We start from the raw sequence: 18,396 nt of genomic DNA, 5'->3' as shown, positions 1-18,396 counted from the left end.
TCTTGGCATCCATTGCACTGAGTTGTTCAGTCAGATTTATGGGCTGGATTCATACTATTGAATTTACTCTAAGTACATTGCTTCTAGTTTTATTCTGATCCAGTTTGATATACTCCCTAGTAAGCAAATAACATATACAAAGCTTGCATTTGAATGATTTATGTTTGTTTAATGATGTATAGAGGTATTCTAGATATATAAAATCTGATGTCAAATTTTAATACTCAGTCCAGCTTTGAGACTGTTTGTTCCAGCAAAAAGCAAATCTCACAGTGCCTCAGGGATTCAGATTGATAAGTATCTGAAAGTTTAGATGCTTATTTAAAATTTTGGCTTGAAATCTCTAAAGCACAGGTTTTCATCTGAGATCTCAGGTTTTCTGTGATTGCAGCTGGTCAAAAATAATGTGAGAAAGCAGCCTTGCTTGGTTTGCTGCAGCATTTCAACTACACAGCTTGACTGAACACAGGAATTGCAGAGAGATGCAGAAATATTTTAAAGTTACAAATTTCAGTTTCCAAAATAAACATTTTACCTTTCTTTCAATGTTCAGCAGCACCTATTTAACCCTTTTTTGTCCCCATCTGGTGCCTACCTTTCCAGGTAATGGTCCTCCTGCTGATGAATTCAGTAATGTGAGACATTTTTCAGTAATTCAGAGAGGAAGAATGGTCAGGTTGTCCAGAGGAACAGCTTACTCAGCTTTTCCACAGAATTATTCCTTGTCTTTAGACAGTTCACTTCAGTCTTTTTCCACATCTAATTCAAGACTAGTTCTTTATGAACAGACCAAGGTTTAGGTTTTTATGTGTGTACTAAGGGGTTTTATTTACAGCAGAGCACACACATATGTGCAGGACCCTCATATGTGCAAGTGGGTTGACATTAGAATAATGTTGGCAGGGTGCAGAGGATGCAAAATCTGTAGTTCATCACCTGCTTTCTCCCAGTGAAGCAGGAACTGCCAGTCCTGCCTTTCCTTCACTGGTGGTGGCCAGAGTCCTGTGGATGTGGAAAACATGGGTGTCACAGCCTGAAGGTCCTGGCAGATGTGGTGGTGGCTTGCTGAAGGGCTCCTGATGCTCTCCAAGTCCTTCAGAAGCACCCAGCTGGCCCTGCTGCAGTTCTTTTCTAACAAGAGCAATGCCTCACAGCAACACCAGTCCTTATGAGAATAATCTAGATGGGTAAATTAAGGAAATAAAAATAGTATATTTTGAGGCTCTCACAGTGTGCGTAGGAAGAGCCAGAGTTCCTTGTCAGAGCAGACCCACCAGCCATGGATGCTCACGTTGGCAGCCATTATTTTGGGACAGCCGTTATGTAACACTGTATTTTTAAACTCCTGTCTTTCTTCTGAGGATTAAAGCACTGTGAGTAATGCAGCTGAACTCATTAAACTCCTTTACATTCTTCTCACCCCAAGAGGAAACTCACAAGTCAGTAGTGATGTGGGAGGAGGCCTTGATGTAAAATAAAGATAAGGAAAAAAGAGGGTTTTAATGATGATGTGGTGAAGGCAGGGAGGTTTCCTCTCTTTGTGGTTTGCTGGTAGCTCTGTGGCATGTTCTGTCCTGGCTTAGCCTTTTGTCCACCTGGTGTTGAATCTCTGGTTTTAGGAGAATAGCATGTGTATGAAAAGGGAGGGAAAAGCAAGAGAATGACCCCAGGTGGTATGTTGGGCTCCTGCTGATGCTTTCTGCTGTGTTTTCTTCCCCTCTGCCGCCGATGATCTCCTCAAGCCCACAGCATCTCCTGCCTCCTCAGCAGACATGGCTCCCATCAGCTCCGGCTCCTCCACCTGGACCTCCTCGGGGCTCCCCTTCTCCTTCGTGTCCATGGCCACGGGCATGGGCCCTTCCTCCAGCGGCAGCCAGGCCACCGTGGCCTCCGTGGTGACCAGCACCTTGCTGGCAGGGCTGGGCTTCAGCGGTGGGGGCATCTCCTCCTTCCCCAGCAGCGTGTGGCCCACCCGGCTGCCTGCGGCCGCCGCCCCCGGCAAGCAGGCCGGCCGCGCCGTGGTGGCCACCACCGAGGCCGCCGCCGCCTCCGCGGGGCCGGAGCGGGACTCGGCGCTCACCAAGGACGGCGAGGGAGCCGAGGAGGGGGAGAAGGATGAAAAGAGTGAAAGCGAGGACGGGGAGCGGGAGCATGAGGAAGAGGAGGAAAAGGATGCTGAGAAGAAGGAGAAGAGCAGGGCGACGGCAGCCTCAGAGGCGCGCAATAGCACAGAGCCCAGCGTGGCCGTGGCTTCCCCCAACAGGACTGCTGAGGGAGAAGGAAATCAAACCCTATCGGGAGAAGTGCCAAAGCAAAACGTTGCCCCCACGGCTGGAGGTGCCGAGAAGGAGAGCTTTGCCGAAGCCGACACTCAGCCCCAGCTGCTCCCTTCCACCCAAGTGCCACCAGCGTTCACCGACGAACTGTACCTGGGCAAGATCCCAAGAAGACCAGAGACAACAAGAAATCCTCCTCCAAAGATGGACAGGTTTCCAGAGGAATATCCCTCAGATAACAAATTCATCACCATTAACCCAGGTGAGTGATCTTCAGGGAAACCATTTTTACCAGCGTAAGTGTTGGGAAACAACACAGTTTAAATTCCTTACTGATTTCCAGTAGATACAGCATTTTTGTGGTGTCTGGCTACATCTGATTGGCAGGTTGTCACAGGACCCAACCCCACAAGTTGTAACTGGGGGGAGCAGAGTGGAAAGGAATATCCTTTTACAGATCAGATTCATGGTCTTTATAGCTTGTTGGAACAGCAAATCTGGAAAAATTTTCACTCCCAACATGCCACATCAAGAACTTTGTTGAAAAGAAAAAGATAGGGGAATACAATGAACTATAGCTGTGAAATTAATTTGGAAAAGCAGCTGCTGTGCCGAAGTGGCATTTCACAGGAAGTCTGGTATATGTGCTTCTAGGTAATTTAGTTTATCTGCAGGATTCTCCCTGACTGGGCTTTGAGATATTCTCCCAAATCAGGATGGTTGCTGGTTTATTTCTCAACACAAAACCTACATGCTCTGATCTTCCGAAACAAGGCACCTTCTGTGGGGGGGAAAAAAAATCTTAACTAGGGAGAGTTCACATATTTTCTATTTGTCCTGACGAGAATTGCCAGTGTTCCTGTGCACTCCAACTCTGGATGTATGTCCCAGCTCCACAGTGTGTGCACAGCAAATAGAACCTCTGGGAAGCCTGCCCGGGTGATCTGCATGTGCTCCACTCCTGGTGTGGTCAGGGTTTGGCCAGGGTTTGCTGCACAGGCCTCTGCAGGCTGGTGCCTCACGGTGCTCCCAAGGCACCATGCAGAATGTCCACACGTGTTCCTGCTTGGGGAGCTCCGGGCACTGGTGAGGAAAACTGCAGCAACCAAATGGAGTGCGTGCATGTGGTTTTATTTTTGATTTATTTGTTTAGATTTAGATTGATATATTTATTAGACAAGTTTATTTGAGTGATTATGTGTATTACCACAGCATTTATGAGATAGTGCACTTTTTTTGTTTATTGTTTCTGGGATTTTTTTACTACTATTGTTTGTTTTGCTAATCTGTAGAGTGTTTTATAATTTTCTTTTTCCAACAAAGCTGCTCTAAAGTAGTGTGAAAAAGCCTTGCATATTTATTTTTCTCTGCATTGATAAACACAAAAAGCAGATATTGTATATTCAGTTATAGCCCAGAACCAATTTAAAAAACAAAGCTAAATCCAAACTTTAATAGCATTTGTTACAGAAATGCTGACCAGTCTGTAATGCTGTGAATCATTACTGTTCTGTCAGAGATCAGATTAACAATGCAGAAGCTGAGAAACCTGCAACAGGTTGTGCTGATTTTTTTTTTTCAATACACTGCTAGTATTTTTCACTCCTCAGCTGGAAATCCTCAAAGGCCACTGCTCCCACTGAATATGGTCTGAGATGCCTGTCAGGCTGTTTTCAACATGCCTCGTGCCCTAATCGCCTTTGGGTTAGGAAGAAGGCCTGTTGGGAGTGCTACCCTGTGAGAAGACACTTGGGAAAGCTGGAGAAGGAGCTTTGCTCCAGGCTGGATCTAGGTTACCAAAGACACAGGATGGTGAATTAGACTAGTACAAAGCCTAGGACTAATTGCTTCAGCTTAATTATTTTCCCCAGTAACATGGAAATTTGCAATTCATACAGACAGACCTGACCTAACTCATGCCAGGAGTTGAGTTTAGTGAAACTCCAGCCATAGCGAGATCTCCTCCTGTGAGAAAAGGCCTTAAAGGTTTTCCATAACAAGGTGAGCCTGAAATTAAAACAAGTGAAGCCAAGAGCGCATTGACAGAAGTGTCTGAAAGGATTCCTGAGCAGCAGCACAGCTAAGAATGTTAAGGGCACTTCCCAAGTAAGCAGAAAGCATCTCTGCAGTTTACTCCGTCCCAGTATGAGGGCAGAAACATTTTTGGATGCATCTTTTCTTCTGGCATCTTCTCTCTTGCATTTTTATAAGCAGTTTTTTAAAAGCTGTCAAGGTTTCAAAAATGTTTTTGTGAGTAGAAAGTTTATCATTTTAAAGAGTAGAAAATTGTTTCATAACAATGTACATTTGTAAAATTAATTATATGGCATCAAATTAGCAGTTGTAAGGAGATGAGTGTGCATGATTAGAGGAGAGCAGGGAACTCATGAGAAATTACAGGGAAAGTGTGAGGCCAATTAGTGCAGCAAGGCTCATTTTCTTTTAGTGCCTACTTCACACGTACACACACACACACACACACCTCTCCCGAGGCCATGCCATTACTTTCCAAATGGCACTGTCCTCTTTCTGACTGGGATTGGCCAATGCTAATGATTGTCTTCTGTCACTGAATGCCTGCTTGCATTCTCCTCTTTCATTTCCCTGATCATCCTTTTCTGTGTTTTGGTGCCCACATTAGACTAATTGTACTTTTGAGCTGCAACTGTTACAGACACAGCTGCTCAGCATTGTCGCTGTCTCTGAAACCTGAAAATCAGAAAAACAGCAATTAAAATTATACTCTCACAAAAAGGGGGTGGGGATGGGGGGGCAGGGAATAAGCAAGGGAAAATATGAAACCCAGGATGATTCAGTTTTATAGGCTAAAGCAGATACTATCCCACATAATTTTGGTTGATTGTACCAGACAATTATACAGGTAATTTTTTTTTTACTGGAGTTAACAACTAGGCTGTTGTAAGCAAAGTAGTAGCTGTGGGGTAGGGGCAAAAGCCTGAGTGGTAAACTGGGACTGAGGACAGAGAGACTGGTTTGACTCCTCATCCAAATTTCAGCCAAGTGCTCCAATCCCTCAGTGCTCACCCACCTCTGCTGAGTTCCTCCCATGAGGGGGCATTTTAGAGACAGAGAGATCTTGATGTGCAGGGTTAAATTTCAAGCATGATGCATGCATTTAACAAAGACTGAATATTGGGTTTTAGAGCAATCTTTTCCAGGGATATCCTCAATTAGCATAATTAAACATCTGTGTAATTCTTCCCCATCTGCAGCAAGGATTATTAAGCTGTATTTTCATGTGGCACTTCAGCCATTTTCACACAGAATCACAGAGTGTATAAAGTTGGGAAGGACCACTGGAGTCAGCTAGTCCAGTCTCCTTGCTCTTAGAAAGGTTCCCCATAGCACTTTAATCAGGATTGTGTCCAGACAGCTTTTAAATATCTTCAGAGATGTACATGGCAGTTCACAAGAGCAAACAGCAGAATGGCTTGAAAATAAAATAATTGAATTATTTGATGCCTGCAAACTATGAATTTCAGATATAGAATTAAATATGATTGGCATCTGTTACAAAGCAGTGAAAAGTCATGCTTAATAGTGCACAGCCTGTAAGCCTGAATACTGCAGAACTGCCTTGAAGAAATAGGGGGTAACAGTTGCCCCATGATACAAGCTTGTATCAAAGGTTTCTTTAAGAAACATGGGTTTGCCTTTTCATCATTTAATAATATGGCCAATATTATTTTCCATAATTAATTAATACCTTTATATTAAGTATATCACTTCACTTACTCAAGGGAAAGATGAGCAAGCTGACTTTCTCTTAGGAGATGGTGTGGTCTGAGGCAGTTCAGCAGCAGGGCTTTTCTTTGGTTAATGGTATCTGAAATGGTACAACAAACAGAACTTTGTCCTGGCAGTTTGTGCAATGGCAAGGAATGATAAAAGTAGATAGGTTATATAGTACAGCTATTGTTGCTTATTATAGCAAGCAGTGTTACTTAAGGGAAATAAACATGTTTCTTTTCTCAGGAACCGTTTTCCAAGAATATGCAGAAAAAAAGCACATTTCACAAACTCTAGAATGCCTCTTTCCTACCTTGACCTTTATACAAGAATTGCATTGCCAGAGCCTCCTTGGCTGCCTGATGCCATCCAGTACTCCCTGTGCCAGGGCTCATCCATCCAGTGCCTGGGTGGAACTGCTGAATGGCTGGTTCACAGAAGTTACAGACTTTTCCAGGCGCAGGAGTAGATTTAGTAGTGCCAGGGCTTGTATCATGTGGGACCTCCTGAAACAGATATGCTGTAATAATTTTTTATTCCTTCCTACTGGGATGAATTCCAAGCCAGTAAAAGGCAAACTGAATTAATTCAACGAAGGCATATGCCACTGGAAACTGTTTACATTTCTTAGCAAAAATGGAGTTTCCTAGTCCATTTTTTAAGCTTCCCCCATCCCCTGCCAAGTACAGCTTATGGTGGGCACTGTTACAAGGATATGCTGTTGACACTACCAGGGCTTGACACCCTTGCTTTGGAAAATAATGGAATTGTGACTATTTTTTTATTTCATACTGTTTTGTTATACGGGAGAACAGGAAACTGTAGAGGCCCAGATCTGTCTTTTTGTGTCTGCATGTTTTCATTTCATCTTTTTCCAAGTTATCCAGCATGCTGGCTTTTCTTAGGCTGTTCTGCCATGACACTCAAGACAGACACCAGCTCTACCTCTGGCCCTAGATGCCATTGTACAATTTATTTGCACTGGTTTGTTTAAGCTCTCACAGCACGTTACTTAAACAGTGGAAAACACCTTAGATTTTTTTCTTCAAAGCCAGCACAGAAACTGTGTCTTTTCTTCTGAAGTGCATCACTGCTTGAGTATTCCCAACTGGAATTTTGGGGCCAGCCATCAGCATTAGGGAATGGTATTTGCTATTCTGGCACTCAGCATACTGAGCACCTTCTTCTCCTCACATCTGTGGTACAGGGAGTTGGCAGGGGCAGATTTCTGTGTTCTCCACACTAGACCGACTAAGAGGAGCATCATGAGCACTGCAGAATTTAACAGTGTGCATTGGGACTGCAGCCCATGCTGTGCTTACAATGGAATTGAATTTTCTTCCCATGCAAACAGAAACATATGGTTTTGTGTTGAAAGATGTGGAGGTGGAACTAAACAGAATATTGTCACTGGAGAGAACTGAAGCAACATCCTAATGGATATAAGGCAGTGGGATTATTTGGCTCTCCTACAAGGTTTCATTACATGATGTGGTTTTTTGATTTGTCCCTTTTACTATTCTGATTAGTAACACCTCACAGGCTGACTTTTTTTCCTGCTCTTAAATGATTTGAAATGCACTGGTAATAACTGATGCCTCAAGACAGCATTTCTTAAGTTTGGCAAATACAGAGAATAAGCCTTTGCTCTAATTTGGGGGTTGCTCTTTTCTTATTCTTTGCTAGTCAGGGAATTCAAAGATGTTCAATCAAAGTGCACGTTCACTTCTCCCAAACATCCTTCTGATTAGCACATCATTTAGGCTGCTTACTAAAGGGCATTACCTCTATCAGCCTAGTTCTCAAAACTAGGAAGACTTCTTGCTGGGCTTGCACCAGCCTGCAGCCTTGCTGTTTTTTCAGCAGTCAGGCAAAAGCATTTACAATTAACCTTTACTTCCACGTTAGTTGAATTTTACTCCTGCCTATGGAGGAGTATAATCTAAATGCTATTAAAATAGAGTATGACTTCATGTTATGTGACATCTGGTGACTTCTAATTATCTGTGTTTTGCCTGCCTATGGTGAAAAGGCAATTATGTTCCTCTGGTAGGATTTGCAGCAGTTTCGGAAGCTATGATATTACAATACTGAATGAGGGCAAGGAAGCATGTTGGTAAGGAAAGACTCACAGAGGCTTAAGAGTAGAAGTCAAGTGTGCATGTTTCAATCCTTCTTGAAATCTGAAGCTGTTTGTACTAATCCTTTTCCATTATGTCCTGTTGACAGGTATTGATCAACCACTGCCTGTTTGTTAGGAAACATGAATAAGATATGGAATCCGCTTCTGCATTTTTCTTTTATCATTCTGTCTAAACCAATTTACTCATCAAGTATACATGAATTTGCACAAATTAGATGTCTTTTGAAATACACTGGTGCAGTGTCTATGCTCATTGGCTCCAGCACTTGCAGAACTTCTAGATATTCATCTTATATATGATACAATAATTTTAGTGAGATGTCATGCAAAAAGTGAAGCGGAGTTAACTCAGCCAGATCTCAGGGTATTGACAAACTTTAATTTTGTTCAAAAGCTGTGGCATAATGATTTCTTCTGTCAGTTACAACACATCCTATCCATTCATTCATCCACCCATCTTGACAATCCATATGCTAAAAAGTGCTTTCGTATGCAGTAACCCACCAGATTGTGACAATTCTGCAAATGATGTGACATGACACCCAACATGTTGAGGATTTTTTATTTTAAGATAGTTAACCAAGAAATTTATTTCTAAAGAAAAGTATTACATGGAGCTTTGCAAACAGGGCTGTCCTGCACTGTTGAGAAACAGAGTACATTTATCTGCAAACACTGGTGACAGAGCACAGCATTGGCTCAGTGGGATACTCCACATCTGATAATGCGTGCTTGCACGAAAGAGTCCTAAAAGTGTCTAAGAGACCGTAATTACAGGCAGTAGTAAAATCCTAGCCATATGTGGCAATAAACACCATACTTCTGTGCTCTCATGTCTCAGACTGAAGACAAATGGAGTCTCACCCTGCAGTTAGAGGATCTCTGCTCTGTTTACTCATAGCATGTAAAAGGGATAAGCTATTTGTTTTGTTTATACATTTTTCCATACAGTAATTCTTTTTTCCACCCAGTGATTGGTTTTATGTGTTTAACACACAGCTGGCAAGAACAGTTCCAGCATGGCCACGAGACCTTCTCCTGGTAAAATGGAATGGATCATCCCACTCATTGTGGTCTCAGCACTGACCTTCGTGTGCCTCATTCTTCTCATCGCTGTGCTTGTCTACTGGAGGTGAGCCTGTTTCCTTATCAGTGGAAACTGGTTAGGATTTGAAACACATTCCAGGTGGTGTTTTTAATGTGGTCCTGTGTTTTGTTATTTTCTTAGAAGTTAAGGTGATAGATGCATTAGATAGTTCTCTGGGTGCTAGAACAGCTTTCTTGGTTAACTATTCAGCTATCTTAAATGCTTATTTTTATGTCATGAAAATGAGCTTGGTAGAGCTCTACCAGTGGTAGAGGCAGCTGTAACAGTGACTATTTTCACAAACAGTCCCTCTGAAGTAGCTATTAAAAAATTATCTTTTCCTGGCCTTCAGGAAAGGTGGTTGTGGGAGAAAATGCCAGTTAGACTGGCCTTGGTTTCATGGATGTCTTTGCCACAAACCTTCTGTGTAATTTTATGCAGTTCTTTCCTTCTTTTGACTGTACTTCAAGAAAGTGGGGTAAGCTTGTTTCTCATTCTACAGCAATGCTCTCTAGCATTGGTGAAGAATTCAGAACTGCAGCCTGCAAGGTCTTGAAAGTAAAGATTGCCTCCTACAAAGAGGCACCATCATTCACACGAGTGGACATTGGTTCAGTGGTGGAGACCAGGATTAGCATCAACAAATCCCTCTCCATTTGATTTAGAGTAAACTAAAACCTGCAGCACCTGCTCAGGTCAAAGTCAGAACCCAGAGGCACCTGATTTGTCTGCAAGTTAGCATTAACCACGGATAAGCCACATACAAGATATTTAGGAATGATTTCAAAATCTGATTAGCTGGGATAAAGTAGCTTTGATGGGAAATACCAGCCCGTTAATCATTATATTTGCAGAATCCATTAAAAAAGTACCAAGCTATTTTTCAGTACACCCATTTTGCTGTCAATTAGTTGGCCCAATTGTTCAGACTGAGAACATTTGAATTAATAAGTAAATGGCAATAGTCTTGTGAAAATAATTTCTATTAACATTTTTAAGTAATTAACATCATTGCAGTAGGAAGGTGAATAAAAATTACAGTGGTATATGCACAAAAGCTGAAATAGGAAAGGTTCTAAAGATCCCATTGTATTATCCTGTTTTTCAATATATATTGTCTTTATTTGAGGTAGTAAACTTGGTCACATTCACACATTCACAGCAAGTCCTGGAAGGATATGGTATATCTCAAAACGCTGGGTTGAAGGATTAGTAGTATTTATCTAGTGTTGATACAAAATTCTCTTCTAAGGCAGAAAGGTTTTGAAATACAATGCTAACAGCTATTATCTAGAAGAATGTTGGTACTATCATTGTTTGCAAAACATTTCCATTTCTTAGCAATTTCACTAGTGGAGCAAGACAAATAATTATAAAATTTGTGTTTAATTTGCTCAAAGAATACCATCCCTGAAAAGATATTAAAGTTGGTGGAGATTGAAAATTAATATAGACATGGAAATTAAGTCAGGTAGCAGTCAAAGTTTTTTGATAAATATAAAGCAAGAAATAAAGGATCAAACTTGAAAGGACATATATACTACCTTTAAATAATCTGTGAGTAGTTTTGAGGATTTTTAACAAATACAAAGAGTGTATTAAAAATACACATATGTTTTAGGATAAATGAACAAGCAACTAGAACACAAATCATTCCCAGTAATACTTCACTGGGAATGCTGCAGACCATGTCACTGAAGTGGCAGCACAGCAATTTATTTGCTGTGTGATTGCCTTTCCTCAGGAAAAAAATAAAATATTTACCTCTGTGAGTGTTTTAAAGTAAGGGGGAAAAAGAGATTTTGAAGCACTGCAGACTCTAATTCAGAAGTTTGAAAGGAGCAGTAATTTGCTTTTTCAGGAAAAAATACTTAGCTTAAGATGTAATGGGCAACATATGGAATAATTTGCTGAATAACACCATCAAAGCAAATGGCATGAACACAAGTTTGAAACAGATATTTCAGAAAGGGAAACACGGTATTGAAGTGCACAGCAGAGGAGCACTTGTGATGAAAGGATAAACCCTCAAGGGGACAGGCATGCTAGACCAAGGGGTCTTTTCTTGCACGGCAGTACTTTGTTGTAGTGTTAGAAAAAAACATTGTAAATTGAAGCAGAAGAGACATAGTTGCTTTTGGCAATGTGTTGGGGGGGTAAAACAAATTTTATTTTTGCTTTTGCATTTTTGAGCATTTGTGGAATTAGATGATATGAGACCAGTGGTGACATAACTGGAACAATGAAGCAGAGCCTTCTGCTTGTTTCCATCTCATCTGTGCCCTATTATCCAAAATAAGGAGTTAGAGAAGGTGCTTGGGAAGTTTTGGCAAAGCATTAATTTTGTTTGGTCTCTCTGTGGCTCATTCCACAATACAGCAAAGATGATTTATGAAGAAGACTTCTTGTAAGGAAGCTTCATTTTCTGTTCTATGTATTTGAAAAGGAGACTGTCATTGTTTGATGAAAATTTCCTTTTTCCATCTGTTGAGCTTCCATGCTGTGTTTTAGAGACTTCTTGTAACTGAATATATTTGGAAATTATCTGTCCCATTTCTGAGCAAGACTCACTTATTTGCAGAGGTAATTTGCTGTTCTCAGTTCCTTTTTCATGTGGATCCTGGACAAATGGTGAAAGAATATGACTAATGTTGAAAAGAAAGGGTCATTTCCATCTTTTTCGTGTGGTGGCCATCTCAGTAATGAAAAGGGATGGGAACTCGCAGGCAAGCAGAGCTCTGAATTACCTTTCTACTAAAGTTTCCTGGATTCAGTACTTTAAATGGCACTGCTGCACAAAGAGGCCTGTGTGATTTTACGTTGGTAGAGTGGAAGATAAACTAGGTCAGCATAATGAAGCTGCAAAAATTGTGCTGCCTTTTATCCCAGAAAAATGTGGGGAGCATAATCACAGGTGACCACGAGCCCCGACATCCATGGTGGCCTGTTGGTAGCTGGGCTCCCAGGGCAGGAGGGACAATGATTCTGCAGTTTCAGTTTGCTTCTGTGCATCTTTGATTCCTCTTGAGGAAAAGCTGGCCTGGCTGATCCTTGAGCTGTCATGGGCATGATGAAGGGGACTGTTGCTCCCAGGACCTCTAGTGCTTAAATTGATTTCTTTTAGCACCAAGTTGAGAATTTGAGTCTTAGCAGACAGAAAAGGTGAGGAGACCAGATCCTTGTTTTACTCACCATATGGATTCACCATTCATTTGCAGTGGCACAAAGGTTTCTCTTTTTCTGCTTTCTTTCGTTTCATACTGTTTCCAGAAATTGTGTGCTGTAAGGACAACAACTGAGTATTTCTGAAGACTGTACACTGAGATTTTAGGACCTTCACTGGAGCACTGCTAGCTTGTCTAGAGCCCATTGAAACATGGGCGTCGTCACATGCTGTTTCCCAAACACTTTATTTCTGCATTTCTGGGCATTTGTTTTGCATCTGTGATTTTATACCCAGATTCAGTATCCTAAAATCCATCTGCAGATCTTCAAGGTCAGTTTAAAATCTGACTTGGATTGTCTGCAGTCTTTGCCACTGTTACTCTCACAGCCTTTGCTATGAGCTTTGAGAACTGCAGGGTGTGTTTGGTAGTGACCTCCAAACTATTTAGGGATTGAGTGTGACTTCAGTTTTTTTGCAGCAAGATGAGTTCCTATAGTATGCTGAGCTGTAATATGGCTTGAATCATGTCTTTTCTAGAACTTCCACTATATTCTGTAGCAAATTGAAGTAGTCCTGAGTATTGACACTTAGGGGTAAACCCAGTGTCAGTGTCATTTTCATCTTCACACAGGTGCAGGAGGGTGACAGGAGAGTCAGGAAATCAACTGAAATATTTTGATACACAGCAACTTTTGTCATCTGGGGGGAAAATAACATATTTCAGGAGAGCTTGGTAACCTTCCACTGTTTGTTTTTCATTCTGATTTTTAATCTAAACATTACAGTCCTATAGACTGTGGTTTCAAAGGGAAAAAATAAGCAGAGAATATTAAGAAGCAATTAAGATTTTAGAGTTTAGCCAAGAGCAACTTTTAAATGAGAACTAAATTATAGCCATTTCTCATTTTCAGCTAAGAGGAAGAAATTCATTCACGACTATAGCTGGAGAGTTTTCTTTTTCTTTCATTTGAACAGATACCATAATTCACCTTGAATTATTGCCACCATCAACACCATGATCCCAAAGACAAAGTGGGAATATTGTACTGCATTTCTTATTAAATCAAGCTGTTTATACAGTGCTAATATGTTTACTTTCGGGGAGATTTTTGTAACAACGCAGCTGCTGCCTTTCAAAGAGCAAGCAAGCTTGCATTGCTTGTTTTATAGCTGTGTGTGTATATGAGACAGCTTGGGAAAAAGATGTCTTTAATTTTGCTTAGGCAAAACCCTATAGAATTTAGTAGACAGAGTTTTCTTAAGTTTTTGTTAAGCATCCTGTCAAATTGAACTGAATAATTGAGACAAGTCCTGTGACAGAGCCTTGTATTTGTCTGGCAGTACCTTTCTGTGCAGGAGAAATCACACTGAGCACCAGGAGATGTGCTCTTTTTTCTGACTCAGTCATTGATTTCTGTGGGACCTCAGGCCAAGTCACTTACGGGTTGAGAGTATTGTTGTTGAACTCAGTGGCAAAGATCTCGCTGGGAGCAAGCTCAGGTGTTCAATATTTCAGCATCTGAATTTCTGACACTGGTGAAATAGCACTGAAGAAGGTTGGTCAGCTGTATTTGTAAATCAACTTGTAATATAGCAACAAAAGCTGCAGCATAAAGAACCCTCATATTTACCATGTCTAATAACCATGCCTCAGAAAACTACCTTTTGGTGTTAAATTCTGGGGAGCTTGCACAGCTGCTTAGCTAAGAGAGTGTTAAAACTTAATTGGGAAAAAAAAAAAAAACAACAAAACTTCTGCCTGTACCAGGTCGTAAAAAGTTATGAAATTGATATTTGAACCTATCTCTAGGATTTATTTTATGAGTACACAATATGTTGTTCATCTACTGTACTGATTGGAAAAGGAACATTGCAAATTTACAGAGCATTGTAAAATTGTTTGCTTACATGATAAACGCTTCTTTCAGCTTACTCTAAAATGTTTGTGATTCTTCTCATTTTCTCACCCATGGAGGATGTTGAGTGGTAACACTTTCTGGGACCTTGGGTGTTAATTTTAAGAATGCCTCAGATGCAGTTGCATGAGTATTTATTTCAGCAGCAGCAGTTCAGGCAGGGTCTTCTGTTCCTGCCCTTGTTCTGCCCTCTGTGATCCCATTGCAAATGTTTGTACAACCATGTGAGGAGCTGGATTGTGAAATAATCCATGCTTTAAAAAAAAACTTTAAAAAAAATGAGAGGAGTTTTCATGTCCTGATTTAAACCAGATTAGCTCCCTGTCTGGTTCATGTAGTAAAAGGACAGAGTTGTACCAACAAAACTGAGGGAGCAGAACAGGGCAGGATGGATGGGGATGCTCACCCCAACATTGTCCTCGGCAATGCCAGAGGACCATGTCCAGGCACCTGTGCTAAACTTGGCAGTGCCCCAGAGCTTGTGTCACCACAGGCACTGAGGAGAATTGACAAGGGCAAGAGACTTCCCTTCTCCCTGGAGACGGACAACTCCCCAGGGAGACGAGGGAAAATGTGGAGGTGAGTGGCATACCTGAAACTTCTTGCAGCTTCCATCTCCTTTTTTAGTGCCCAGCTGAAAAAAGTATGCCTTTGTTTTCCTCTGGGAATGGCCACATTTAGTCTCATATATTGAGGGTGGGGACAGGGCAGATCACTGCCTGATAAATGGGATGAAGTCTAGCTTGATCTGGTGTCAATCCAGGCAATGCAGGAAAAGCACTTCAGCTCTTATTGCAGAAGGTCCAGGTGTGATCTTGCCAGTGCCAGAGGTAAAGGTACTGAATCTTAGGCCCTTCTGTGTTTAGTATCTCAAAATGCTGCTTGTTTTCATTAAAAGGGAGCAGGCCTGTGATCAGCTCCCTCTTACCCACTCTGGGATCTGACCTCATCTTCTCTGCCGACGTCAGGCCCTCCCTTTCAAGCCGGATGCTCGGGGCAGCCGCTGGTTGTTTGTTCTGGCTGTTAGGACATTACTTTTAGCACTCATCATTCTTCCTTTATGAGGAAAATCAGTATGAAAACTTCTCTGGCAGCATCTGTGCTGTTTCATCCAGCAGGACACAGCCTGGGGCAAGAGCCCCAGGTAGAGCCCAAGACCAAATCAGAGCGTGCCACTGCTGTTCTTCACAGTGCTGGCTCAGGGGTTTTATCATCCCCTCCTGCAGGGGAGGAGGGGATGATAAAAGGCTGATCCCAAGGCTGGTGGGACACAGGGCTGGTTTGAGGCTGGCTTCATGTGGGAAGGGCTGAGGCAGAGGAGCCCAGGACCTGCACCTGCAATCATCCCTCTCCAACTTCTTGTTCCATAACCATTTCCCAAAAGGCTACTTTAGGGCCTTTCAGAAATCAAGGGAGTTGTCAGCTGTTATGGTAACAGATCCCCTGCTGTGGAATTGGCCCCAGATGCCCATTTGGGCTTTTGAACAGACTAACTCAGGCTCATTAGACAAAAAAGAGAGAGACAGATTTGCAGATGGAAAGTTGCTTTTTAAGCATGCTGGATGATCTGTAAAAAGCTTGACTGTGGAAAGGTGTCTGTTCTCTCATTATCTGCCTGTTACTTTTACTCTTTTTTAATTAACAGTAGGTTTAATTTTTTGTCATGAAACAGAATTCTACAAGATCCCATTTCCTTTCTGGTAAGGCCAATAGTGACCTGCCTCCTTTCAAGCCAACGTATTTTTTCTTGAGATATTAAACAAGTTTTTGACAAGCTTAAATGCAGATCAGTGGTGATTTCCAGAACTATCAGGATATTGACAAAGCTCAGAAAACAGTACTTATAATTCTAATTATAGAGCATCAGGACCAAAATCAATAAGCACATTCCAACCCAGGAATGTTCCATTTTAAGGAAATAGGACTGTCTAGATTTTGCTTCAGGTTTAGACTTGAGCCATCCCATTGGTGTTAACAGAGTGATTCCTGAATAACTTCTACCAGCTGCAATAGTCTTTGCCATTGTAAATTTGAGTCCACATGACTGAGGAACCTGTATCATCTTAAATAGGTTCTCAGGAGTATGTAACTGCAAAATCAAATTTCTTCTTTTCAGATATTTGAAGCCAGCTTCTTCCTGTGTCCCATATGGCCAGCCTTCATCTGAATTTCATGAATCAGTGTTCTCCTCTCAGCTGTCCTGTAAATAAAAAGCAAATACAGTTTTATAGCAGCCTGATGTATCTCCAGGTGTAAATAAGAGAGGACTCTGGGGCTTTTTATGTGATTCACCTTTTCTGCAAGGAAGATTGTTGCATCAGGTGGGGCAGGCAGGGCTGTTGGCAGACAGGGGAGGCAAGTGCTTGAGTACATACAAGAGGTCTGCAAGGAATCCATCATCTTCTGCCCCAGCTGTCCTGCAGGTGTGAGGGCCTTTGGCTTAAATTGCAGCAAGAGGGAAATTTGAGCTGGCCATTAGAAACAGGAAATTATAAGATGGGCAATAAAGTGGTGGTCCATAGAATTTCCATCATTTCTAGTTTCAGACAAGGTTAAGCAGCTCCAGTGAGGGTGCACCACAGGAGTCTGATCCCTCACAGGATCTTCCAGGCCTGTTCTCCACAGTTCTGCAGTGCCAGCTTTAAAGCACACGTGGAAGCATGAGAAAAGAGGAGGGATGGTACAGTGTGATAAATTGCCCTGTAAATCACAGGCTAGAAGCCTGCCTGTCACTCTTAAACTGTAGCTTATGGGTTAGTTGCATAAACATCTTTCTGCAGGCACTTTTATGGATGCAGCCACTAAACTCAGTGGGAGCCTAGATGTGCATCACCTTTATTTTGAAAGATAATGTCAAGCATGCAATCATGAGTTACAAAACAGGACAATATGTGCTTTGGGTGTGGAAGACTAGAATTCAAAATATCATGTTGGTGACTTTGAAAACTCCCAAACACAAAAAGTATCATTTTTAATTTGCTGTATGATGTGTTCCATAAGAGCTGAGACATTCATGCTGTACTTTGCCCACAGGCCATCCTAAGGGGTCGAAGCTTATGCAAAAGTCTTGGCAGCAAGTTGGAAAACTGCTGTTGATGCCTCAGTGCTTTGTTGAGAGGTGTAGCAAAATTTCCCCAACATTTCCAAAAATACCTACTTCTTCAGAAAGAGCAAAGGAGAGCGGGCAAGGGTAGCTGAGGTCAGGCAAGGAGGGATATGCACAGCTGCAATCAATCTTACTGTTTTGTCTCCATGGAACTAATTAAATGGATTAATTGCAGACATATTTTTTCCTCTGGAAATGCTTTCCCCAGTGCTGTTGTAATAGTGAGGTCTGGAAAAAAAAGAGCAAGATTTTATCTGTTCAGTTACTAGCTTAATAGTTTGCAATGCATGAGTTTGAACAAATATTTTTTAAATGTCAAAATATTCTTATTGATCTCCATTAAGAAGAGGTTTTTGAGTGCTCAGAAATTATATGCCATGAGGAATGTGGGTTTTCTCATAACCACAGTGGTTATGAGTGGATGCTAGGTACCACTGGCATCTCCTACTCATCTGCTGGGTCTGTTGTAAGTTGCTGTAGAGGAAACTCTTATACAGCTTTAAAATTTTTGAACTCTGACCTTTAAAGCTGTGAGATATTTTAAAAGAGAAACAAATATTACATTTTTTTTGTGAAATTATATAACTTTATAAAAGACTTGCTCTATGAAGAAATTGATGCACTATTTTTCTGTTCCCCATCACAGCTCAAAGAAACAATTTGCATCCTCATTGTCTATTGATCTGTTGCTAGTTAATTTATTTTCTATAATATTCTTAGTATGTAAGAGTATGTGTTAAAGTGTATGCAGGTATCTCTGGAGTAGATTCACTCTCATAAACTGGTAGGTTCAGAGCAATGTCTCAGACAAACTGTGAATGAAATATCCTATAATACAGCTAGATGTACCCTGAGGGAACAGTATACCTCTGCTGTGAAACTGTGAATTAACCACAGCAACCAGATAAATTATATTTTTTTTCTCTCTCCTTGTAACCATAAAATATAGCTA

General features: G+C 41.4%; 1 protein-coding gene across 1 annotated transcript in view; it reads left to right on the top strand.

The window, feature by feature from the left end:
- Positions 1-18,396, top strand: part of PTPRG (protein tyrosine phosphatase receptor type G) — a 391,091-nt gene that overhangs the window by 314,461 nt on the left and 58,234 nt on the right. Inside the window, exons 12-13 of the mRNA XM_021537228.4 lie at positions 1,743-2,538; positions 9,169-9,301. Coding sequence (XP_021392903.4) covers positions 1,743-2,538; positions 9,169-9,301 — 929 coding nt within the window. The remainder of the gene's footprint in view (positions 1-1,742; positions 2,539-9,168; positions 9,302-18,396) is intronic.

This window comes from Lonchura striata, chromosome 12 (assembly GCF_050655825.1).
Source record: "Lonchura striata isolate lonStrDom1 chromosome 12, ASM5065582v1, whole genome shotgun sequence".
NCBI lineage: Eukaryota > Metazoa > Chordata > Aves > Passeriformes > Estrildidae > Lonchura > Lonchura striata.
Note: the sequence above shows the minus strand (reverse complement) of the source record. Positions and strands in the feature narration are given on the sequence as shown.